The sequence below is a fragment of the Sorex araneus genome, chromosome X (assembly GCF_027595985.1).
Source record: "Sorex araneus isolate mSorAra2 chromosome X, mSorAra2.pri, whole genome shotgun sequence".
Classification (NCBI taxonomy): domain Eukaryota; kingdom Metazoa; phylum Chordata; class Mammalia; order Eulipotyphla; family Soricidae; genus Sorex; species Sorex araneus.
In genome coordinates this window covers 179,904,933-179,930,046 of record NC_073313.1, presented here as the reverse complement: position 1 = coordinate 179,930,046, position 25,114 = coordinate 179,904,933, and the positions used below count along the sequence as shown (strand labels likewise).

General features: G+C 43.0%; 1 protein-coding gene across 3 annotated transcripts in view; it reads left to right on the top strand.

Annotated features, from left to right (window-relative positions):
• The window catches only part of CCDC93 (coiled-coil domain containing 93), a 108,403-nt gene that overhangs the window by 4,765 nt on the left and 78,524 nt on the right, over positions 1-25,114 (top strand). For 2 of the 3 annotated variants that reach the window (XM_055120943.1, XM_055120942.1), the window contains exons 2-4: positions 3,647-3,760; positions 7,061-7,155; positions 22,748-22,859. In XM_055120943.1, the coding sequence (XP_054976918.1) occupies positions 3,647-3,760; positions 7,061-7,155; positions 22,748-22,859 (321 nt within the window). Of the gene's footprint in view, positions 1-3,646; positions 3,761-7,060; positions 7,156-22,747; positions 22,860-25,114 lie in introns of those variants that run through there. The other variant, XM_055120944.1, reaches the window with a different exon arrangement.

Sequence of the window (25,114 nt, the reverse complement as noted above, 5' to 3'; positions counted from 1 at the left end):
TACAGCTACCCTGTCATTTGGCACTTGTCATCTTTTAATACATACGGGTTGAAAACCTTCTTTATATTAGCTTATACTAAAGAGAAGTGCAAGATGAGGGAAACAGCTCAAAGGGTTGGAGTGCTCCGCACGGGGGAGTCAGGGCTTAAGCCCAAGCATCGCCAGCAGCAACACCCCCGCACCTAGAGGGACCACAACCCGTGCACTGATGGTGTGTTCCCAAAACCAAAGAATGAAGACTGAGAACAGAGAGGAACTTTAATTACCTCCTTTGCCCTTGCCCTCTTCTGAGTAACTTCTGAAACTAAGGTGAATATAAAGTTCAAAAAATGTTGGCATGGTGCTGGAGAGATAGTACAGCAGCTAAGGCACTTGCCTGGCACACACTTTTTCTTTATTTATTTATTTTTTATTTGATTGAGTCACCGTGAGATAGTTACAAGCTTTCATGTTTGGGTTACAATCTCAGAATGATCAAACACCCATCCCTCCACCAGTTCACATTCCCCACCACCAATATCCCCAGTATACCCCCCCTTTCCCTCCCTCCCCCTCCCTCCATGGCAGACAATATTCCCCATACTCTTTTTCTATTTTGGGGCATTATGGCTTGCAACACAGACACTGAAAGGTCATCATGTTTGGTCCACTATCTACTTTCAGCATGCATCTCCCATCCCAACTGGTTCCTCCAGCCATCATTTTCTTAGTGATACCTTCTCTATTCCATCTGCCTTCTCCCCTCTGCTCATGAAGCAGTCTTCCAGCTATGGGGCAATCCCCCTGGCCCTTGAATCTGCTGTCCTTGGGTGTCAGCCTCATGTGATGCTACCCTACACCCCACAAATGAGTGCAGTCCCTCTATGTCTGTCCCTTTCTTTCTGACTCATTTCACTTCGTATGATACTTTCCATGTCTATCCATTTATAAGCAAATTTCATGACTTCATCTTTTTAACAACATGATGACCTTTCAGTGTCTGTGTTGCAGTATTCCATTGTGTAGATGTACCAAAGTTTCTTTAACCAGTCATCTGTTTTAGGGCACTCGGGTAGTTTCCAGATTTTAGCTATTGTGAACAGTGCTGCAGTGAACATATAAGTACAGATGTTATTTTGACTGTGCTTTTTGCATCCTCGAGATATATTCTCAGAAGTGGTATTGTGGGGTCATATGGAAGCTCAATTTCTAGTTTTTGAAGGACTGCCCATATTGTTTTCCAGAAAGGCTGGACCAGTCAGCATACCCACCAACAGTGAAAGAGCGTCTCTTTTTCCCACATCCATGCCAGCACTGGTTGCTTTTGTTCTTTTGAATGTGGTATGGCACACAGTTGATCCAGGTTTAGTCCCCAACATTCCATAGGTTCCCCTGAGCACCACCAGCAGTGAATCCTGAATGCAGAGCCAGGAGTAACCCCTGAGTGTCAGCAGGTGTGACCCAATGCCCTCATCCCCTCCAAAATAAAATGGGTCAAAAAGATAGTTCAGTGGGTGGGACACTTGCCTTGCACACACCCAAATTGGGCTCAATGCTTGTCACCTCATATGGTCCCTAAAACCTGCTGGGAGTGATCAAGCTAGAAGTAAGCCCTGAGCACAGTCAAGTATGGCCCCAATTCATAAATAAATAAATAAGAAATGCTAAACAGGGGCTGGAGCAATAGCACAGCAGGTAGGGGGTTTGCCTTGCACGAAGTGGACCCGGGTTAGATTCTCAGCATCCCATATGATACCCTGAGCACAGCCAAGAGTAATTTCTTCCTGAATGCAGAGCCAGGAGTAACCCCTGTGTATTGCCAGGTGTGACCCAAAAAGCAAATTAAAAAAAAAAAACAACAACTGAAACAAACAAGTAAACAAACAAACAAAAAAAAACCAGCTAAACAAATAAAAAAAACCCAAACTACCTTATTCTTATATATAAGGGGTTTTCAGTCTAATCAAGAAGCCTACTAATGTTGGAGGTATGGTGCCAGCAACAAGTCAGTCTGTACCTGTGGGACAAGTGCGTAAGCAAGCTGATGGTGCTTTTAGGCTTCCTGACACGCCAAAATCATAACTGTGCCTTTGGCCAGATCCCAACATCTTGGGACCAACTTTAACAAGAAATTAAATGTTCCAAAAGTTAGGTATGTGGGAGCCATGCCCACAAATCACCTCCTGCTCAGCTATACCAGCTCAACTATGCAAGCTCATTTATTGGCCTTATCTCAGAGACCCATAGATAAATCTCGAAAGAGATGAAAAACCACAGTTAATCTTGTACCTGCACATGGCTGAACAGACTGGGGTAAATCAGAGGGATTGGGTTGGCCTGTGCCCGCCCAAGCAGAGCCCCCAGTAGCCACTTGTTCCACAATCCAAAATTGCCACCATACCCCTGGCCTGAATCCACCGTCTCAGGACGGACCTCAGCAAGATAAAATCTGTTTAAAAGTTGGGTATGCTGGTTTTGTGACTGAAATCACCACCCTTTCTCGGACATGGGGTGGGCTACCTCCTCCCACTTCCCAGTACTCATGGAAGCACTTGCAGTCACCCCCATGAATCAACTCCAGCACCATCCTGTAAGCTCTACTACTGGCCTTGCTTCAGAGACCCCTAAAGAAATCTAGTAAGAGATCAGAAGCCACAGTTAAGCTCAGACCTGCATGGCTGCACAAACTGGGGTAAATCGGAGGCGGGGCAGGTTGGCCTGTGCCTGCCCAAGCAGAGCCCCAGGCAGCCGCTTGCTTCCACAATTCAAAATCGCTGCCATATCCCTGGCCTGACTCCACTGTTTCAGGACAGACCTCACCAAGATATAATCTGCTGAACATTTTGGTATGCGGGTTTTGTGACTGAAATCTTCAGGCTTTCTCTGTGTCGGGATGGGCTACCTCCCCTCACCCCCTGAACGTAGCAGTCACATCCACACCCCAGAGCTTCCACTCAGTTGAAAAGCTACTCCAGTTTTACTGTTGAATAAAAATTCTGAAAGCCCTGAACAAACATCATGACTTCTTAGTACCTGTGTTGCAAACCATAATGTATAAAAGAAAAAGGAGAGAGAGAGCAAGAAGAAGAGTGCCTCTGGGGTTGAGGGATGGTGGTGGGGCAACGTGGACATGGGTGGTGGGAAATGTACACTGGTGGAGGATGGGTGCTGATCATTGTATGATTGAAACCCAATTATGAGCAGCTTTGTGATTGGATATCCCACGAATATCCAATTAAAAACATTTGATAAAAGAATGTGGAGTTCATGCCCAATTCAGTCAGCTTAATCAATGGCTGAATAAATAGCAGTACTTCTGCCTTATAAGAAAGAAAGAAAAGAAAAAAAGCCTACCAAGTAAACTTTGCATTAGTGACCAAGGAGGTAGTATTCTGTAATTTTCTGTTTTCTCCATTCCTTTGTTCCCAGTAAATAATCTGTATTCCTTGTGTGTGTCTTCTCCCACCCATCTGCGACAATTCATAGCCCATAGATTAGGGACCCTATCTTTTTGACTCTAGAGCACAGTATCCCCACACCCTGCCTCTCTGCAGTGATCAAGCAGTGTCACTCATGTGCCTCAGCAATAAGAGTGTGACATCAGGGACTATTCCTTTTTTAAAGGTAGCATTGATTGGGCTAACTTTTACCTTTTGTTGCATTTTAGGTAGAAACAAGAGAGGATGAAGAACAAAGTGTGAAGTTAACTGAAATTTTGGAGCTTTTGGTGGCCGCGGGGTATTTCAGAGCCAGAATTAAAGGCTTGTCACCCTTTGACAAGGTAGGAGGAAATCTTTTTAAATCGTGGGCAGAATGATCGCCCAGGAGAAGAAGGGAAAGATTGTATTTTAACTTTCACCATGACCATGTTCCTGTTTCTCTCTAATCCAAATTTATTATGGAAGTGTGTGATTTTCCTATGAAAAAGGAAATAGTGTGTCATTAGTTAAGCCTTGAATTCCTTTTCTCTGCATGAAGCTTTGGAGATACAAAGAAGCAAAAGAGATAGTTCTGTCTTTCAAGGAACATATAATTTGGGTGGTGAAATAAAGCTACTATAAGTTAAAAGATTTCATTTAATGAGGAGCTCTATAAAGTCAATGTGTCTACAGACAATGATCACGTAGTCTGTTGATGTCAAATTCTTTATATTTTTTTTGCTTTTTGAGTCACACCCGGTGATGCACAGTGGCTACTCCTGGCTTTGCACTCAGGAATTACTCCTGGCGGTGCTCAGGGGACCATATGGGATGCTGGGAATTCAATCCAGGTTGGCTGCGTGCAAGGCGAACACTGTACCTGCTATACTATTGCTCTAGCCCCTGATGTCAAATTCTGTTTTTTTTTGGTTTTTTGTTTGTTTGTTTGTTTGTTTGGGTCACACCCAGAGATGCTCAGGGGTTACTCCTGGCTCTGCACTCAGGAATTACTCCTGGCGGTGCTTGTGGGACCATATGTGATGCTGGGAATCGAACCTGGGTCAGCTGCATGCAAGGCAAACGCCCTACCCGCTGTGCTATTATATTGCTCCAGCCCTCTCTCATGTCAAATTCTGACTTTGGAGGAGAAAGAAGACGGTCTGACGTACATTCCTTGAGTTCAGTAGGTCCTCCAACAATTATTATATACAAGACATAGTTATAATAGGTGTTGAAGGCCTTGTGCTCCAACAACCCAACTTCTGTGGAGGAGAGACAAATGAACACATGTGATCTAAATGGCACAGTATACTAAGTGTGGCCTTTAACTGCACAAAAATGAAGAGTCCTCATCAGACAGGGTAGGCCAGGAAGTCTTTCTGGTGTAGTAAAGTGCTGAGTGCACCAGTGGGCCTGGCCCAGGCTATGCATAAAAGGATCACTATAGGCAGTATTGCAAGATAAATATCTAGGCCTCACCCAGTGATGCTCTGGTTACTTAGGTCTGGGCTTGGACCTAGAATCTGTACTTTTAATAGGCATTTCCCTTGATTGTACAGAACAGGCAGGGATAAGATCCACTCTTGTTTTGTTGTTGTTATTTTCCCTAAAATCAGGACATGTCTGAAATACTTTTGCTTCAAAAATGTATTTTGAACATTAGTCTCTTGCATTCAGGGAAATCCTGTGAGAGAAATGTAGTCTAGTGTAGGATAACGTTGGTTTGTCCTTCCCCTTTCCGCCTCACCACAGGGAGCTTAGGTTTATTAGGTTACTCCCATCACAGTGCTCCCATGCCTCTGTGTTTATTTGTAACCTCTTTCTTTGTGCTCTGTTGACTTGTAACTATTGTTTTTCTCTTTTCCTTAAGTCCTTTGCATAGTTAATTCAGAGCAGTGCCCTTTTTTGTATGGGCACAAGAAGGCAGTTAATGCTGTGCTTTTGTAAGGTGGGAGTTAATTGACTCTGAATGATATTCATCCCCTGGGCATCTGTTCTCTCAACTTAAGCCTCAGCTGCCCTTACTTCCTAGCACCCCAAGGCAGGGTCCCGATGAGGGACTGGATGAACCCAGGGCAAACGGTGAGCTATGTGCTACCCTGGCATTGAGATGGGCCTGGCCAAAGTGCCATAATGCTTAGTTATAAGTCAAGAGCTTGGTCATGGACAAATTCTGTCATGGTCCAAAACGTAATAACTAGATTTGGACCCAGCTAGGGTTAGGAAAGATTAATCTGGCCTGAGCACTGTAGTTTGAGTCTGTGGCGAGATGTCCCCAGGAGAGTCACCCTACAAGCTCAGTGTATCTCTTACTGTGTCTATTCAAAATAACTAATATTAAGAAGTAGAATTAAGATGTTAATAAATATGTTAATTAAATATTGGACTAGGGAAAGGAGAAAAACACCTTAAGTGGTATTTTGCCCAAGAGCAAAGGAAGGGCTTTCTTATGTTGATTTTGCTGCTAGTTTGATGTTTTGGGGGTGTAGTGACTACCCCCATTACAGGGAGTTGGAAAGAGACGAAGAGGGAGCAGGGCAGCAAGACGGAGCTCAGAAAGACTAGCAAAGGGGACAGAGGGAGAAGAATGTAGGGGAAAATGAGGAACAGGCGCGTGGAGAGAGAGAGACCAGGCTGCGAGGTGGAACGCAGAGAGATGAGCGGGACAGGAGGAGATGGAAATGAGGGCCCGTGTGAGACTGGAATAGGGAGCTTAGTGAGACAGGCGTGTGGGGACAATGGAATAATGGAATAAACAATGGAATAAACGGCAACTGATCACCAACCAGCTTGGCCCTCATTTCCTCCTTCATCTGCCCCGTGGTAGGGAAGCGGCCTGAGTCCACTGAACCTGGGCGGGGAAAGGGAGAGCTGCCCGGAGATTATACAGTCCAGGTGTTCTTCTTCTATGGGTATATGTATATTTTAAAAGTATGGAAATAATGAGCTAAAATATGGCAAAGTTGGTACTACTTCAGCTCACAAAACAGCTAATTTTTCCAGAATCTCTCCCTTGCCTGAGGCTGTTAAGACTTAATTTGGTTAAGAATTAATGTCAACCACTGTCATTATGTGTTTAGATCCTTTTTAGTAATAAAAGTCAAGTCGGCCTTCTGGTCACATGGGCCACAGTTCAAGTTCCAGTTAACCAAGTCTACACTGAAGAGTGTAGACACAAGACATTTTTACCACTGCAGAAAGTTTTACTCGTGAATGCTAATTTAGATGGCTTGTAGTTAGTGAAGTCAGGGTACAGAGTCTCTAAAGATATCTGATTTTTTATGTTTCTGTTTCTGAAAAAACTATTTATGGTTTGGCTTGGGAAGATGACTCAAAGGGCTAGAATGCATTTTTTTTTTTTGCACCTGGGTTCTGTTCCCCATGCTTCCAGGTGTGACCCCGATCCCCAAAGTCAAAAACAAAAAAAATAAAAGCTTCACAATACTACAAGTAACATAAGGACATTGGTTGAAATTATTAGATGCTTTGCTGGTGGCAAGGTACAGTAACTATGTACATCCATACCATAAACCGCTAACACTTTTATAACCATGCTACCTAAACTATAATAAAATATATGTTTTAAACACACAAAACCTTACACATATATATTTTTTTCTTCTCTCCAAACTAAAAATGAAATAAATATTTGTATCTTGCAGGTAGTAGGAGGAATGACTTGGTGCATTACCACTTGCAACTTTGATGTGGATGTTGATTTGCTCTTTCAGGAAAACTCTACAATTGGCCAAAAAATGTAAGTTACAGGTTTTGCCATGGATGAGCAGGAAGAGAGGAGAAGGGACTGGCTTTTGAGTGCCTGTTACTGCCAGTAAGCCAAATTGCTTCACCTATTTGAATATTCATGACTGCAGGTTTTATCATGCTTTTACAGGTTATAAAACTGACACTAAAAGAAATCAGTGTCACAGAGCTATCATATAAGAACGATTTAATAAGTGTCCTACTAATACTTTTCCTGGTCAAAGTGTTCCAAATGTAGCAAATTCTGATCCGGAGGGGTGCATCTCCTCCCCTTTGCCTCTGTCTCCACTGCACTGTCTCTCTGCTCTCTAGTTCTCACCAGAAAGTATCCCCCCTGTCTTCCACAGCTCCGAGGGGGCCTTGGCGATTTCATTAGGTCATTTGGGATTCCAGTTCTGCCCAGTCTTGTCAGCAGTTCAGTTAGGCAAACGTCACGTCTCCTATTTATAAGAGAGATTTGTGACCACAGATCTGTAAGTGTCTAGGACTTCTATATGACTTCTTTTTCCTTTTGTGTTTTTTTTTTTTCTGAAACCTGTCCTCTCCTGTAGAAAAACCGGTTCTCAAAGATTGAAGGCATATCACACAAGAGCAGTAGTAGTGGAAAGGTAAAGCGAAGCACAAGGTGGGGAGGGGGGAAGGGTCAGATCACTGCATTTGTGATGAGGCACACAGTGGCGAGGAGTGTCTCATGAAGATGGCTCTGAGTTTTCTGGCAGCCAGCAAGCAAGAGGAAGACATGACAGGTTGCCCAATTCATGGTTTCCACATATTAGAGGAAAACTTAGTCCCTAAGAATTACTGAAATTCTTAAGTGTGAAGACCATCTCTCGACTACTCATTAAGGCGCCCGATACTGTTACCAGGGTAATACTGTTCTCATTAGTATCTCTGACATCTGTCACTCTGTGACAGTGGCAGTGTGGAGTGAGCCGTCCTTCACTGGCAGGCAGGCTGGTGGCATCCAGGTGTGGTGGTCTCTGCTCTCTGTTGCCCAGACAGTCCAGAGGTAGAATTTTAGTGTTGGTTTTGTTCTGTTCCTTTCCTCTCTTTCCTTTCCCCCCCTCCCTCCTTCCCTCCCTCCTTGTTATTTAGGTGTCACATCTATGAAGTTTAAAATGAAACACTGCCAAAGGGAATAAAATACGCAGCTGATATTGCTCCCCCTTTCTATCCTACAACTCTGATTTTATTCATTGCAGAGTCACCTTTGGAGCAATAGTACAGCGGGTAGGGCATTTGCCTTGCACGCAGCCGACCCGGGTCCAATTCCTAGCATCCCATATGGTCCCCTGAGCACTGCCAGGGGTAATTCCTGAGTGCATGAGCCAGGAGTAACCCCTGTGCATCGCCGGGTGTGAACCAAAAAGATAAAAAAAAAAAAAAAAAGAGTCACTTTTGTATAATTCTGTCTTAAGTCTATGAGAGTAGGAATTTACCTTTCTTTTACTATTCACTACATCCCTTTCTAGATCTTTTTTTCCCCATCTTTTAATATATGTTTTTCTGTGGTCACTTCTATAATTTTAATCTATTTAAGCTTCTGTTACTGGAACCATTAACATAAGATTGCTTCTGATTCCTTACACCATAAGGCAGAAATTTCTAGATTTCCATTTTGCCTTCTTCCTTTCCGTTTCCAGCTGCCATCATCACATTTCTATTATAATGTCCAGGGCATAGTACTTAGAGTTTGTTCTATAATAGCAATTTAATTGTCCATGCTTTATCTACAGATAGGCTCTAAAGGTAAATACATGCACAGTGTTTACAAAAGAAATTTGAAGTGTGATGGGGTCAGAGGAAAGGAAATATAATTTTCTGCACCATAATATTTGTTTAAAGAAGAAAATGCAAAATATCACAGGCAGAAAGAATCTCTTTTTATTTATTCACTGCGCAGATATTTATGAGCAGCTCCTGTGGATCAGCCATTGTTCTGAGTTCTTGAGGTACAGCAATGAAAAATGCCCTGTTCTCATAGAGCTGAACTTACAGTCTCTTGGCTCATACAAACCATTCGCAACAAATTTAATAAGTTAATTGTACAAGTATGATGTGTTGTAGAAAAAAAAGCGAGAAAGAGGTTAGAGGAAGAATGAAGGGTCGAGACCTCTATAATTCTAAATGAGTCTAGTTTTGAGAAGATCGCACGAGAGCCACGACTGGAAGGAAGAGGGTTCCCTGCAGCGGCAGAGCCAGTGTGAGGGCCAGGCAGAGGCTTGCCTGCGGTGGGTGAGGAGGAGCGAGAGCAGCGGGAGCTCAGTGTGCAGAGAGGGCGTGTAGGACCGCAGAGGTTAGACTGCTGGAAGGCTGTGAGCAGAGGAGGATATAGTCTGCACTGTGTCTGAGAAGAAACCCTCTGAGTGCTGAGTTAAGGGAGGGAGGGTGAAAGTAGGGAGATGGTTTTAGCAGATTTTTCTAGTCCTTCATTCTGATTGTGGCTTGGACATTGGGCTAGCAGAAATGGAATTCTGGGTCTACCCTGAAGGTAGAACGATGGCGATTTTCTGACATATTGGATTTGGGGTGTTGAATGAGAGCAGACAGGGATACCGTATGAGGTCTTCAGCCCCAGCGGTTGGAGATGGTCTTTATGAATCATGGTCAGTCAGGCACACTGTAGTTGGCTTTGCAGCTCTACAGGTGCTTCATCTTTGAATTTGCTGGCTTGAATTCTTGAGGAGACTCCTATTTAAAACATCTTTCGGGGCTAGAGCAATAGCACAGCGGGTAGGGCATTTTACCTTGCACGCGGCCGACTTGGGTTTAATTCCCAGCATCCCATATGGTCCCCTGAGCACCGCGAGGAGTAATTCCTTAGTGCAAAGCCAAGAGTAGCCCCTGTGCATTGCCAGGCGTGACCCAAAAAGCAAAAATAAATAAGTAAATAAGTAAATAAATAAATAAATAAATAGATAAAACATCTTTCTCTTCTCCTTTGTGTTGATATCTTACTCCTGTGGCTCCCCTTACATCCGTTTAGGCCAATCTCACCCTTTCTTAGATTCTGTAAATCTCTTCTAAATAACTTCTCAGCCTGATCATAATTCTTATCCCCCTTTTACCTTGATGTCCTTGGGATTATAATACATTCCCATCAAAAATAAATGCTGGGGACTGGATAAAGGTTGGCTGCATGTGAGGCAAGCACCCCATCCACTGTACTTTCTCTCTGGCCCAGTGGTCGGACTCAATAGATATTGGAGCATAATGTTTTTGTGTATAGAATCTTAATTGTTTATCTTTATTTATAAAATCTAAAAATTAGATTTTTAATTATTTATTAAGTAGGACTACAAGACTCACTTGGAAGAAAACGTAACCTAAAATGACTTAAGTATTTATAGTCTTTATTGATCCTACTTTCAGAGCTTATTTGGAAAAACAACATGACCTGAACTGACTAAAGATTATTTAAAGTCTTTATTGACTCCATTAATATGAATCTTTCTTTGTTTTCCTGTAGAAATTTTTGGGTATTCCTATAAAGTATAGGGCACTTCTATATTTCTGTGGGATTCTTCATAATACATAGTTTGTATCTCTTCGGTATACTACAGTACACACATCTAAAATGTTCTGAATTCTGAAACACATCTAACCTCAAAGGACTTGGATAAATGATTAAGGCTCTCTCAAGTTCTCAGGGAGGTGCTTGGTTTGTATTTTTAAAGTGCAGAGTCATGAACTGTAATTGTGAGCAAAGCTGGGGACAGGGCCCACCAGGTTATAGCAATATGTAAAGCAATTATGTGTAGGGAAAATGTCAGTCCCCAGGTACCAAATTATCCAGGAAGTCTTTTCAGTTTGGTTTTTGAATATATTCTGTGTTGAGGATGCTTCACTACAACATTACTGGTTAGGTGCAGTTTACACTGATGCTGCATTATATTTGGGATGCCTCCATACATCTCCACTGGTTGGGCGGGTGGCCAGACAGCACCTTCTGGGGAACGCACTGTCTGGTAAGGGCGTGATTATCTCTCAGGCTGCTTTCTGGAGAGGTGCAGTTGGGACCTTGTTCTCCTTTTTGATCTTTTTTTAAAAAAAATATTTTTTTTCTAGAGGGTTCCGTAAGCTTCTGTCATCTATTCTTAGGTTACGGTAAAGCCCCATTACCATTGCTTTTACACTTAGATACCTGTAAGTGAATTGTTACACTTGATACCTGAGTTCATTTGAGCAGCATGCATTTATAAGATACCTGCATGTAGAGTACTTGCATATTGATTTTTTAATTTTTCAATGAGTAATAAAAGGTTGTTTATTACTACCACAACCTGTGAAGAGGCAGGACAGGGATTTTGCCTGTTTTATGATGGGAGTATTGGGTCACGGGTGATCAAGTGACTTGCCAGAAGTCCCAAAGAAAGTGGTGGAAGGGCAAACAGACCCTGCTTAATGAACTCTTTTTGAACTGTTTTCAGTGAAGAAATAATATACTTTTGAAAACTGAAGAAATCAAACTTATCCTCCGTTATGTCTAGTGGACATGTTCAAACCTAAGGCCAGGAAACCTGTCCGGTGACCTCTACAATAATCAATTCCTTTGATTTGCAGAGAAGGACAGGATCTTTGGGTTCCCGAGAGAAGCTGATTGGGGACTGGTGGGTGTGTGTGAGATCACTGACTCTTCGCCTTCTCTAGCCCTTGCTTCCCTTATTCCCTTACACCCGAGATATCAGTGCCTTCATATGCTTCTGCGGTGGGTAGGGTGTTCGCCTTGCACTTGGCCGGCCGGTTTCAATTTCTCCGCCCCTGTCGGAGAGCCTGGCAAGCTACTGAGGGTATCTCGCCTGCATGGCAGAGCCTGGCAAGCTACCCGTGGTGTATTCGATATGCCAAAAACAGTAACAAGAAGTCTCACAATGGAGATGTTACTGGTGCCTGCTTGAGCAAATCGATGAGCAACAGGATGATAGTGATATAGTGATGTGCTTGTATGTACTGCTGAAACTCTCCAGCCTCTGGCAGTAATGTCTGGACTATGGACTGGGGTTTTGGTTTGGTTTTGGTATTGTTATTGGGTCACACCTGGTGGTGCTCAGCAGGGCTTACTCTGCCTGGCTCTGTACTGAGAAGTCACTCCTGGCAGGCTTGGGGACCGCAAGGGCTGCTGGGAATTGAACCCAGGTCAACCATGTGCATGACATACTATCACTTCAGCCCTGGGCTGTCAGTTTCAAAGGGTTATAGACCCTGAGATCACTCTTGGCAACTTTGCTGCAGAGAAAGGAGGCTGTTTCTAAGGAACAGTGGAATAGCCAGGGGCAGCCTTGTCTGAAGGTAGAGGGTTATGGTGTCAGGGTCTCAGATTCTTCTTTTAATTTTAACTTTTTAGTAAGTAAACAGGATTCCACCACCCATTGTACCCCGGTTGCTTCCTTTTAAAATGGTAACCTTAGTTCTGTTGTCAGAGTTCTGTCTTGTTTTATTTATTCATTTACTTTATTTCTTTATTTCGTCTACACATATAGGTCATATCATTTGATATTTGTCTTTGTACTTCTGATTTATCTCACCAGCACAATATCTTGAATTCCTTCCACTTTGCTGCAAATGGAAAAGTAGATCTTTTTAATAATAAGTATTTTTCAAGGCTTCTACTACATTTTTATCTAGTCATATGTCCGTGGGCGCTTAGCTTGTTTTCATGCCTTCGTTTAAATACTGTTAATAGGAATATAATACAGTAATAGGAATGCGCATAGTTCTTCCACTTAATGATTTTGTGTTCTTCTGACAGCTACTCAGAAACGGGATTGCTGACTCATCGAGTCTATCTTTAGGTTCTTGTGCAGCGTCTCCATGCTCTTTTTCAGAGTGGTTGCACCAATTTACATTCCCACCCAGAATGTACAAAGAGTTCCTTTTGCTTCTCACAGTTCATTACTGTCTGTTTGAAGTAAGCCATTCTCACAGATGTGAGAGAATAGTTCATTGTGGTTTTGATTTTCGTTTCCCTAATAATAAGTGATGTTCAGGATTTGTTTGAGGTGTTGCTTGCATGTTTCTAATATTTTCTCAGTGTACATATATATTCTACTGATGCTTTTCTTTTCTGCTTGCAAAAATATTTAATTTGATAATTTGGTATTGCCCCAGTTGTTTATGTTTGCATCTGTTTCCCTTATTGGGTCAAATGTCCAAAGGCATTTGTTACGGAATGCATTGCCTGTGTATTTTTCTGTGTATGTTATGGTATCAGGCCTTATATCCAAGTCTTTAATCCATTTTGAGTTTGTTTTCATGTATAAAGAATGATTCAGTTTCATCCTTTCACATTAACTGTTAATTTGTTGAAGTTAATTTTATTTTTATATTATATGGTCGTGACTCATTTGCTATACATTAACTGTGAACATATGTATATATTTATTTCTGGGTTCTTAATTCTATCCCATTGATCCATGTATCTATATTTTAGTATTTTACTCTTTTTAGCTACTGTTGCTTTGTAGTTTAGGTTAAAAATGGGTAGCATGACATTTCTATTTTTTTTCTCAAGATTTATTTATATGCAGACTTTTGTGTTTCCATATAAATTTTAGTATTCTATTATTTTTCTTTAAAATATCACTGATTTTTAATAGGGATGAGTTGAATCCATATATTATTTTACACGAGATGGCTATTTTAACAATATATATTTTTTTCTTTTTGGGTCACACCCAGCAATGCACAGGGGTCACTCCTGGCTCATGCACTCAGGAAACACCCCTGGCGGTGCTCAGGGACCATATGGGATGCTGGGATTTGAACCCGGGTCGGCCGCATGCAAGGCAAACGCCCTACCCGCTGTGCTATCACTCCAGCCCCTATTTTAACAATATTAATATTCAGTATTCATGAACATGGATATCTTTCCATAGTTTTGTGACTTTTGTTCCTTCCTTTCTTCCTTTAGCCTTTTCCCTTCCCTCCTCCCTTCCCTTCTTTGTTTCTGCACCCAGCAGTGCAGGGGCTATTTCCAGCTTGATGCTTAAGCATTGGATCGCATAATTCCAAAAAACATGCATTTCTCTCAATTACTGAATGAATTTGGCATGTAGTTACTTACTGTAGTTTTTTTTTTCCTTAAAAACAAAAGACATAGAGTCTTAGTCATTATAAGAATGTTCTCAAAATAAATAATTTTTAAAAAATATTTGTGTTGAATATCCATGAGCTAGATCATTACAAAGCTGTTCATGATTGGGTTGCAACCATACAATGATCCAACACCCATCCCTCCACCAGTGTGCCTTTTCCACCATCAGTGTCCCCAGTTTCCCTCCCAGCACTCCCCCAGCCCACCCCCAGGTACTTTCCTTCTTTCTCTTTCTTCTGTGCATTATGGCTTGCATACAGGTACTAAGACGTCATGGTGTTTGTTCAGGGCGTTCAGTATTTTCATGGGGAAGGGAAGGCTGGAGTAGCTTTTTTAACAGGGTGGCAGCTTTGGGGTGTGGATGTGACTGCCAAGGCTTCTGGAAGTACAGGGAGGTTGGGGAGATAGCCCATCCTGACCATGAGAAAGCCTGGATATTTCAGTGACAGAACCCATATACTTGAATTTTCAGCAGATTCTATCTCGGCAAAGCCTGTCCTGAGACAATGGAGTCTGGCTGGGCACATGGCAGTGCCCCCCTTTCCAGTTTACTCAGGTCTGTTCAGCCTTGTGTGGGTTCGAGATTAATAACAGCTTTTGATCTCTTTCGAGATTTATCTATGGGTCTCTGAAGCAAGACCAGTAAATGAGCTTATATAACTGCGCCAGAGGTGGTTTGTGGGCATGAACTCACACATATCTAACTTTTTGCCATTTAATTTCTCGGGAAACTTGGTCCCTAGTTGTTGGGGTTTGGCCAAAGGCACAAAGGCGATTTTGGGATGTCAGGAAGCCTGAAGGCACCATCAGGCTGCAGATGTGCTCTCCCCTCGGGTACAGGTTGACCTGCTGGCGGCACTGCTCCCACTCATTGTAGTTTCTTAAGATTCTTTGAATGTCTCTGATATCTGTTGTAACTTTACTTTATTTCATACTCTTTTTTGTTAAATTATTTTTGTTGAGATATCCATTTGCAGTACTATTGAAGTTGTTTTACAGTAGCAGAATGACCACACCACACCCTCCATCACTGCCCCACAGTTCCTCCACTGCCCACCCCTTTAGCCTCTTCAGTTCCCACTTCTGTTGATAATGTCTTAATATTTGCATTATAGTTTGTGATGGGGTTGTCCAGTCCCTGCCTTTGTTTCTTTACACTCCGCATATGAGAAAGATCATGTGGATTTTATCATTTGCTTTATAACTTTACTTAGCCTGACACACTTCCCAGTTCCAGTTGTAGCAAACTGCACAATTTTATCTTTATTCTTAAAGCTGAGTAGTATTCCATTGTATATTTACCACAAGCTCATTTCCCTCCTCTCCCCTTCCTTCCCTTCCTGCTCAGAGCTTTCTCCTGCTTCTGTTCTCAGGGATCACTCCTGGTGAGCTCAGGGGACTACATGGGATCCTAGAGATCAAATTCGGGTCAGCCACATGCAAGGCAACAACCCTGTGTTGTACTATCACTCTGGTCTCCAGTTTCGCACAATTTCTTTGTCCGCTCACCTGTTGGGCATTTGGGTCGTTTCCTGACTTTAGCTATTACACAATCCTGTGATGAATGTAAGTAATCATACATCTCCCTGGATTCGTGTTTTTGTGTGCTTGCAGTAGATTCCCAGGAATGAACCATTGGGTTGTATGGAAGTTACATTCATTATGTTCTATTTTTTTAAGTTTTCTCTCTCTTTTTTTCCCATTGTGACTATAAGTTTAGCAATATTCACCTTTGAAAAGAACCAGCTCTTTATTCTGCTATGCAGGTTTTGTGACTGAAATGTCCAGGCTTTCTCGGAGTTGGGATGGGCCACCTCCCTCTACTTCCCAATACTCCGGGGAGCTTTGGCGTCACCCCCACAAACCAACTCCAGTGCCACCTTGTAAGCTCTACTACTGGCCTTGCTTCAGAGACCTATGGATAAATCTCGAAAGGGATAAAAAGCCACAGTTAGTCCCGGATCCACGCATGGCTGAACAGACAGGGGTGAATCAAAGGGGAGGAAGGTTGGCCTGGGGCCCGCCCAAACAGAGCCTCCAGCAGCTGCTTGTTTCCACAATCCAAATCACCGCCATATCCCCAGCCCAACTCCACTGTTCAGGATGGACCTCACCAAAATACAGTCTTCTGAAAATTCTGGTATGCAGGTTTTGTGACTGAAATCTCCAGGCTTTCTCAGGGTTGGGTGGGCTACCTCCCCCAACCTCCCTGTAGTTCTGGAAGCCTCAGCAGTCACATCCACATCCCGAAGTGGCCACCCAATGGAAAAGCTACTCCAGCCTTAGAATCCTGAGAAAAATACCGAATGCCCTGAACAAACACCAGGACCTCTTAGCACCTGTATTGCAAGCCATAATGCATAAAAGGAAAAGGAGAGAGAGAGAGCAAGAAGGGAAGTGCCTCCAATAGACGGAGGCTAGGGGTAGGGGCTAGGAGGTTGGGGGATAGTGGTGGGGAAGCAGGGGACATTGGTGGTGGGAAATGTGCACTGGTGGACGGATGGGTGCTGGATCATTGTATGATTGAAACCCAATTATGAACAGCTTTGTAATGTCTATATCACGGATATCCAATTAAAACAAATTTTTTAAAAAGCAGTAAGGTGAAGTTCGTGCCCAGTTCAGTCAGCTTAATCAATGACTGAATAAATAGCAATTCTCCTGCCTTTAAAAAAAAAAAGAATCAGCTCTTAACCATGTTGATCTTTTCACTTCATGTTATTTCCACTGTGGTTTGTTACTCTTTCCTTCTACTTTCAAGTTTTTTAGGTGTGAGATAAATTTTCAGAGATTTTTCTTGCTCCTTGACATAAACCTATAATGCTGTTAACTTCCTTTTTAGTACTACTTTCACTGCATCCAGTAACTTCTAATATACCATATCTTTATTTTTGTTTGTCTCCCACGAATATTTTAATTTTTTTCTGCTTTAATTTCGTCACTAATTCACTGTTTATTCGGAAACATATTATTCAGTCTCCACATGTTTGGAATCTTTTCAGTTTTCTTTTTTTGACAGATTACTAGTTTATCGCATTGTTATTAGAGGAGATCCTTGGTATGGTTTCGGTCTTCAGTCGTTTTCTGTCTCAGGGATAGTTTGTCTTTAAAAATGTTCTATGTTCACTTGAGAAAAATGTAAAGTCTGCAGTTTGGGGATGGAATGTTGTATAAATGTCTGTGAAGTTCATCTGGTCTAGTACATAGCTGTTAGCTATCATTTCCTTATTTATTCTCTCTCTGGTCCATCTAGCCATTGTTGTCAGTTGAGTGCAAGTCCTCTACTATTACTGTTTCTATCACTGTCTTCCATAAATTGCCTTACTTAATTTTTTTTTATTTTTGGGTCACACCCGGCGATGCACAAGGATTATTCCTGGCTCCTGCACTCAGGAATTACTCCTAGTGGTGCTCAGGGGACCATATGGGATGCTGGGAATTGAACCCGGGTCGGCCACGTGCAAGGCAAACGCCCTACCTGCTGTACTATTGCTCCAGCCCTGCCTTACTTAATTTTTATGTTCCATCATTTGGTGTTTATGGTAATAAGTGTTTTTTTTTTCTCACTGTGTTCAGCTCTTAGTAATTACTGTTATTAGAATATCCAGTTCTCTTTTTTTTTAAATGGAAGTCGATTTTATTTCTTATATGTAGAGCTGTACTTGTCTTTTTAGCTTACAGTTTGCCTGTAGGTTTGTCTTCTGTTTAATTTGAACCTGTATTTTATCTTTAGAGATAGATGTAGTTCCTGTAGGCAGCAAAAAGTTGGATTGTCTTTTTTAATCTGTCCAATCAATCTTTCACTTTGATTGGTGGGTTCAAACCATTAGCAGTTAGACAGTTGTTGAAGTATAAAGATTTTTTGCCAGTTTGTTGTTTGGGTTGTGAAGGGGTGGCTGCAGGTTTTACCATTCTCCTATGATTTAATTCATTGGAGCGATAGCACACTGGGTAAGGTGTTTGCCTTGCATGCGGCTGACCCAGGTTCGATTCCTCTGTCCCTCTCAGAGAGCCTGGCAAGCTACTGAAAGTATCCTGCCTGCCCGCACAGCGGAGCCTGGCAAGCTATCCGTGGCATATTCGATATGCCAAGAGCAGTAACAACCAGTCAAGTCTTACAATGGAGACGTTACTGGTGCCTGCTTGAGCAAATCGATGAACAACGGGATGACAGTGCTACAGTGCTATGTTTCAATTACTCCTTATTGGTGTATTTTATGTTTATTTATGGTATTGATAGGGCGTTTGCCTTGCATGTGTCTGACCCAGGTTCTGAGCACTGCCAGGAGTAAGCCCTGAGCACTATAGGGTCTTGCCCCCTCTGCCTGCTGCCAAAAAGGGGGGGGGGTAGACTCAAGTATATTTGACTTTCCTTTTTAACTTCTTGTATTAATTTTTCCTTAGTGTTACATGATACACGATACTTCCTAGAACCTATCAGGCTCTTAAAGAGTCAAAAATAAAACCAGCCTGAACAGGCAAGATAAAATTGCCATAAGTGTAGTGTTCTAGTTTTTTAAGTGTTTTAAGGACTGGAGTGATAGCACAGCGGGTAGGGCATTTGCCTTGCAAATGGCTGATCCAGGTTTGATTCCTCCGCCCCTCTCTGAGAGCCCGGCAAGCTACCCATGGCGTATTCGATATGCCAGAAACAGTAACAAGTCTCACAATGGAGATGTTACTGGTGCCTGCTCGAGCAAATCTATGAACAGTGGAACAACAGTGCTATAGTGCTGCAGTGTTTTAAGAATAGAGAATTCTAAAAGCAGCTAGAGAAAAAAAAAACATATCCAAGGAAAGCTTTATAAAACTGCATCTTTTGGGTCAGACACAATTTAGACTAGAAGGGAGCACCATGCTCTATTTACAATGCAAAGAGAAAGGGGTTTCAATCAAGAATATTCTACCTGACTGGTTTTTCACTTAGATTTGAAGAAGTGGTAAAGAGCTTTACATGCAAACAAAGGTTAAGGGAGTTTATTATCACTTAAGTTAGCAAGAGATACTAAAGGGACTTCTATAAAATGGAAAGGAGCCGTACGAGAAACTTGTTCTTTAAGCTAGTGAATAGTTTAGACAAATCAGTAACCCCCTGCGGACTTGTAGCCGCTAGAGGGAGCTTCCCCGCTGCTGAACCAAAATGTACCTGATGCCTGGTGGCCCTTCCTGCATCTATAGTTATGACAGCACTGAGCAAGAACACAAAACCAGGAGTGAAAAATGATTTTCATTTGCTAAAAATTGGAGAGTGGAGAGCAGAAGAATAGACTTCCCTCTCTTCCCTTCACTTGCGACCCAGGAATTCAATACAGTATGAGAGTCTTGACAGCATTCAAAATTGAAAATAAGGAAATAAGGGGCCTGAGAGATAATACAGTGGGTAAGGCACTTGCCTTGCTTGTGTCCGACTCCGGCTTTATCCCCAGAACTGCAGTTGTGTCTCTCAAGCACATCTGCAAGCTGTGATCCCCGAACAAAGAACCAGGTGTGATTCTGTTGCACAACTGGGTGTGGCCCCCAAAGGAAACAAAACCAAAACAGAATTAAAAATGAAACTGTAAGGGGCTGGAGAGATAGCACAGCGGGTAGGGCGTTTGCCTTGCACGCGGCCGACCCGGGTTCAAATCCCAGCATCCCACATGGTCCCCTGAGCACGGCCAGGGGTAATTCCTGAGTGCAGAGCCAGGAGTAACCCCTGTGCATCGCCAGGTGTGACCCAAAAAGAAAAAAAAAATGAAACTGTAAGAGGTGACGTTGCAAGGTGCATTGGCCAACACTGCCCTGTCAAACTGTCTCATTTGAGCCCCAGGAAGCGTTTGGCAACCTCTGGTTCCCTCAGTGCAGCAGGCATGCCTCTCGTGTCAGAAAAGACATGTGTTCTAGGCTGGAGAGATGGTACAGTGAAGTAGAGGGATAAGGCACTGGCCTTGCATGTGGCAGATCCGGGTTCAATCTCTGGCATTCCATATGGTGCACAAGCACCATCAGAAATGAGTACTGAGTGCCCAGTCAGCTGTAATCTCAAAGCATTGCCTGTGTACCTTCTAGATCAAAATAAATCAAAGTAAAATTTGGGGCCAGAGTGATAGTTCAGCCGGTAAGGCATATGCCTTGAATGCGAATGACCTGGGTTCGATCCCTAGTATCACAGACGCAGGAGTGATCCCTGAGTGAAAAGCTAGGTATAACTCTTGAGCACCACTGGGTATGGCCCCCAAACCAAAAAGAAACGATAAGACACAGATACTGACGGCTGCTTAGAAAGGGAAAGAAAGGACCGCAGGAGTTTAGAGAGACACCTAAACATTTTCCTTCTACCTCATAGACCTTATGCATCAATCACCCACCCTTTCCTCTGTGAAGGAGAAAATTTGCATGTACTTAGCTCCTGAGATGCGAGTGCTCCTTCCTTGTAGACACATGTGTGCACTGGGTATTAGTCTTCCCTCTCTATGTGTTATTGCCTTAACCTGTCGGGCTTGGTATCTGACATCTGATCATTGGAGCTTGGGATGTGATTATTCACTAAAGCGTTTTTAACCTTGTACCCACTTTGTAAAGCTTCTTCTGCATGTCACAGAAATTTGTAGTCTTCATTGGAGACCATTTCTTGGGGATCAGTTTAGACCGTTTGCCTTTAGGTTACTTAGTTCCTGCTAAGACTGCAGGGATGAAACCTATGTAGGAAAACAGATAAGACAGTAATAGTTTCCACCCATGCCTGAATTAGATATTGGTCTTAAGAGCATCAAGTTCTTAGGAAAGAGTATTAAACAATAAAATGGGCAGGATGTCTTTGAACTGGGAACACTTGTGCTAGACCCCAACTTTGCTCGGTTTAAAACATCTAGTGGGACCTGCCAACAATGTGGTTCTGGAGTCAAAATGTTCTTGTAAACTGAACGAGCCATTATTTCTCAGTATGGCTCCAGAGGGCTGTTTCTCATAGTTGCTGATGTATACACCATCACTTTGGGCTTATCAGGCCCATTGCATAAGCTCTTTCATCTCCTCTTGAATCTGGTCCAATTTAGATAGAAGAAATGGGTCCAGAGCTAGCACAGGGCTAAAGTGCTTGCTTTGCGCACAGCTGACCCTGGTTCCATCCCTGTCACTGCATATTGCTCCATGAGCATCACCAAAAGTGATCCTTGAGTGCAATGTCAGGAGAAAGCCTCGGCATCACTGATTATTAGGAAAGTGCAAGTCAACCACAATGTAGTATCTCCTCAGATCTCTGGGAAGGTCTGCCTAAGAAAGATTGGAAACAGTGTTTGTTGTGAGGGAGTAGAGAAAAAAAAACAACCTTGCCACCTTGTTATTTGAATGTAAATTGGTGCCATCTCTATGTCTGGAGGTTACTTTTCAAAATGCAAAGAAATTCTATCTGTTCCTGTGATAACCACTCTCAGGCATTTATCTGAAGGCTATGAAACAGTAATTCGGAAGGATATTTATACCCCACTGTTATTAGCAGCTTTATTCACAATAGCCAAAACATGGAATCAACATAAAAGCTCAGCAACAGAAGAAACTGGGGTATCTGTATTCAACGGAATCTTGCTCTGCCATTTCAAAAGGCAAAATTGTGCCATCTGGGACAAAATAAATGGAACTCGAGGTGACTATGCTAAGTGAAATAAGTGAAAGACAAATTACCTGATGGTTTTACTTGCATACATAACTAGAGCAAATGAGTTGGCAGAAAGAAGAAAACAAACACTGAATCTTAACTCTTAGCTGTGGCGAAAATTCTCATTGTTAACAGCCTGCAAGGGTGGGTAGTGGAGAGGAGTGGGCCGAAAAGTCTTCACTGTGGTGGGTGGCACTAGAACTTTGTTGGTGACTGGAGTCAGTGTATATACATTCAGGGAGGTGTTCAACTCTATTTCCCAAATAATAGAATGTTATTAACAATTGAAATTTTTTTTGTTTGCTATTTTGGTGATTCTCAGGGCTTCCTCTGGGCTCTGCACTCAGGACTCACTCCTGGTAGGGATCAGGGGAACTGCACCAGGTCCCACGTCAGCCATGTGCAAGGCAGGAGCCTTATCGCTGTCCCTCTAGCCCTCAGAAGTATCTTTTAAAGGGAGGGAATAAATCCTTTTCTTCAGTTTTATGTTAGGCACCATGATTTGCAATAATGATGGCATGGTTTATGCATGAAACATTCCAAACAGCACACCCTCCACAGATCCCTTTCATTTTACACTGTGAAGATGTTAAATATAATAACTACAACCCAGAACATCCTCAAAATATCAATAAAAAGCAACATGAAGACCATCAAAATAAAGGAAATGAAGTTACTTTTGTGGCCTTGCCTGCACTCTAGATCCTGCTTATTTTTGTCATTTCGCAAGGCAGCCAGGAGAAACTTGGTCAGGGAGCTGGGCCTGGGGTAGTCCGAAGAAGCACCGAGCTTAGGGGAACTTTAGGAACCACTTAGCATTTTCTCACTCTTGGTTTCTTTTTTCCCCCTCCTGAACAGAGCCTTATCAGAAAAAATTGTCTCAGTCCTGCCAAGGATGAAGTGCCCGCACCAGCTGGAGCCCCACCAGATCCAGGGCATGGACTTCATACACATATTTCCTGTTATCCAGGTGAGCGCCTCCATGTGATGTCTCCCGTCAAGGTCTGAGAACTCGTGGTTCCCGGCCCAGGTCCTGCCTCTGAAGGGTATGGTGTGCACTGGGGGGGTTGAGGAGGGGGCAGCAGAACAAGATTCCATTTCTGGATGCTGTCCTCAAAAAGTTACTGGTACGGGCAAGAAATGGAGTTGGTAGTACAGCGGGTGGCCAGGTTCCATCCTCAGCACCCAGTTTGGTCCCTCAACCCTCAGGTCCCGCCGTGTGGCTTCCCTGAATGCAGAGTCAGTCGTAAAGTCCTGAGCACAGCCAGGAATGGCCCCCAAACCAAAACCCACAATCCCAAAGAGTTACCTGTCTGTATCTCGTTTCTTTCATGCCATCACCCATTCTGCCTTTTGAAATGTTCCCATTAGTCGATTCCCATTGCTCTTTTAGTAGAATAGAACTCTATACCCTCCCTGACCTCCTGGTCTAGCCAACCTCATTTTATGTCAGTCAGTTGAGCTCCCCTCATACTTACTTCTTGTCTTGGGGCCATTCCACAGTCTGGAGCTTTCCCCTTTTTTAAAAAAAATTACATCTGCTTATTCCACATCCATCTTTTAAATCACTGTTTCACCAAACCTTGAGAACGCTGCCTCTGACCCTCCCTAAGCTGGAAACGGGTTTCTGATGGTTTCTACTCAGATGACCGTGTCCCCTTCCTTCACTGGAATCTTCCTTACTTCAGATTATAACCCTCTGTTTTCCAGTCATGCAGCTTATCATCGGCCTCTTCTGTCAGACTATAAAATTGACAAAGCTTTCTTCCAGCATCTCCCAGACAGTGTTCAACATCCGGGTCTTAATCTGATGACTAGATATCTACTGGGAGAGCTGTAGTGCCACCCCAGCCCCTACCCCACCCCCAGTTCCCGCTCCTCAGGAGTTCTGTGATGAAGAGACTCTTGCTTTATGGCTTTCTGTGCTCTGAGACTCTTCCCCAGGAGCCTCCCTTGCCCCCTCTTGGAAAGTAGAGGAGCACAGGTACTCATGTTTGTTGCCTGCTCTATAGCACTTTTTTTTTTTTTGGCTTTTTGGGTCACACCTGGTGAGGCACAGGGGTTACTCCTGGCTCTGCACTCAGGGATCACCCCTGGCAGTGCTCAGAGGACCATATGGGATGCTGGGAATAATCGAACCTGGGTCGGCCACATGCAAGGCAAGTGCCCTACATGCTGTGCTATTGCTCCAGCCCTCTACAGCACTTTTTATCTAATTTTCCAATAGGTTTCTTCAAAGCGTCTGTTCTAATCTCAGTCCAAGGAAAGTGAGATTCAGGAGGTATTGATTTGTCACAGAGTGAAGAGCTAGCAAGGGGGGAAGCAGAAATCCCACTCTAAATTCACCACCTGTGAGCTTTGCACTTTTTCCACCATTTATGCAGCCACCAAGAAGAAGGTTGAGCCGCCCTTCTGGGTTACGAGTATCTAGTGCGGAAGTTAAAGCAGACGCTCTAGAGTCTTCCTGGGAGTCTTTCAACTGTGTGATGTTGCACAAATAACTTCTCAAGTAATGCTACCAGCTTGGAGAGCCAGATCCGTGACCGGAGTGCATTGCTCTGTGTGCTGGAAGCCTGGGTCTGATCCCTCACACCACGTGGCCCCCAGAGCACCACCAGGGCAACTTGAGCACCGATAGGTGTGGCCCCAAACCAATAATAATAATGATGATGATAAGTAAAAGTATATACCAGATCAAATGAAAATTAAGTTGGTCTGTTATTTAGTTGAAGCATTGGCACATTTTATTAAATTCTCTATATATCTTTGTGTCTGTTTTCCTCTTGTCACTGAAACTGGTAATCTACGCCTGGGCAAGGCCTTTGAATTGTGTCCCATAGAATTTATAAATTTATAAATGGAATTTATAAATGATCTGTGTGGTTGTTAGACTATATCTCTGATGTGGTGCATGGTGGGAGGGTGGATGACATCTGATCTTTTTTTATGTCACAGAAGTGGGAGACTGTACCGATTATTCTAGAAAACTGTGTGCTGTCACACCGTGATGTTACCATGCCCCCCCTCAAGCCTGGGTTTGTTAATTAGACATCACTTAACCTCACACTAGAACTTCAGGGTAAACATCTAGCTCGCTTGTACAAAGGCGATAAAAGGGAAGAGAAACTCTGTTAATTGAGACATTTTGACTGTCTGTGACATTTCCTGTTATGAGTGGGATGCAGTAGGGTGTCCTGTTCGTTTGTGAGCGTGTGGACTAGTGTT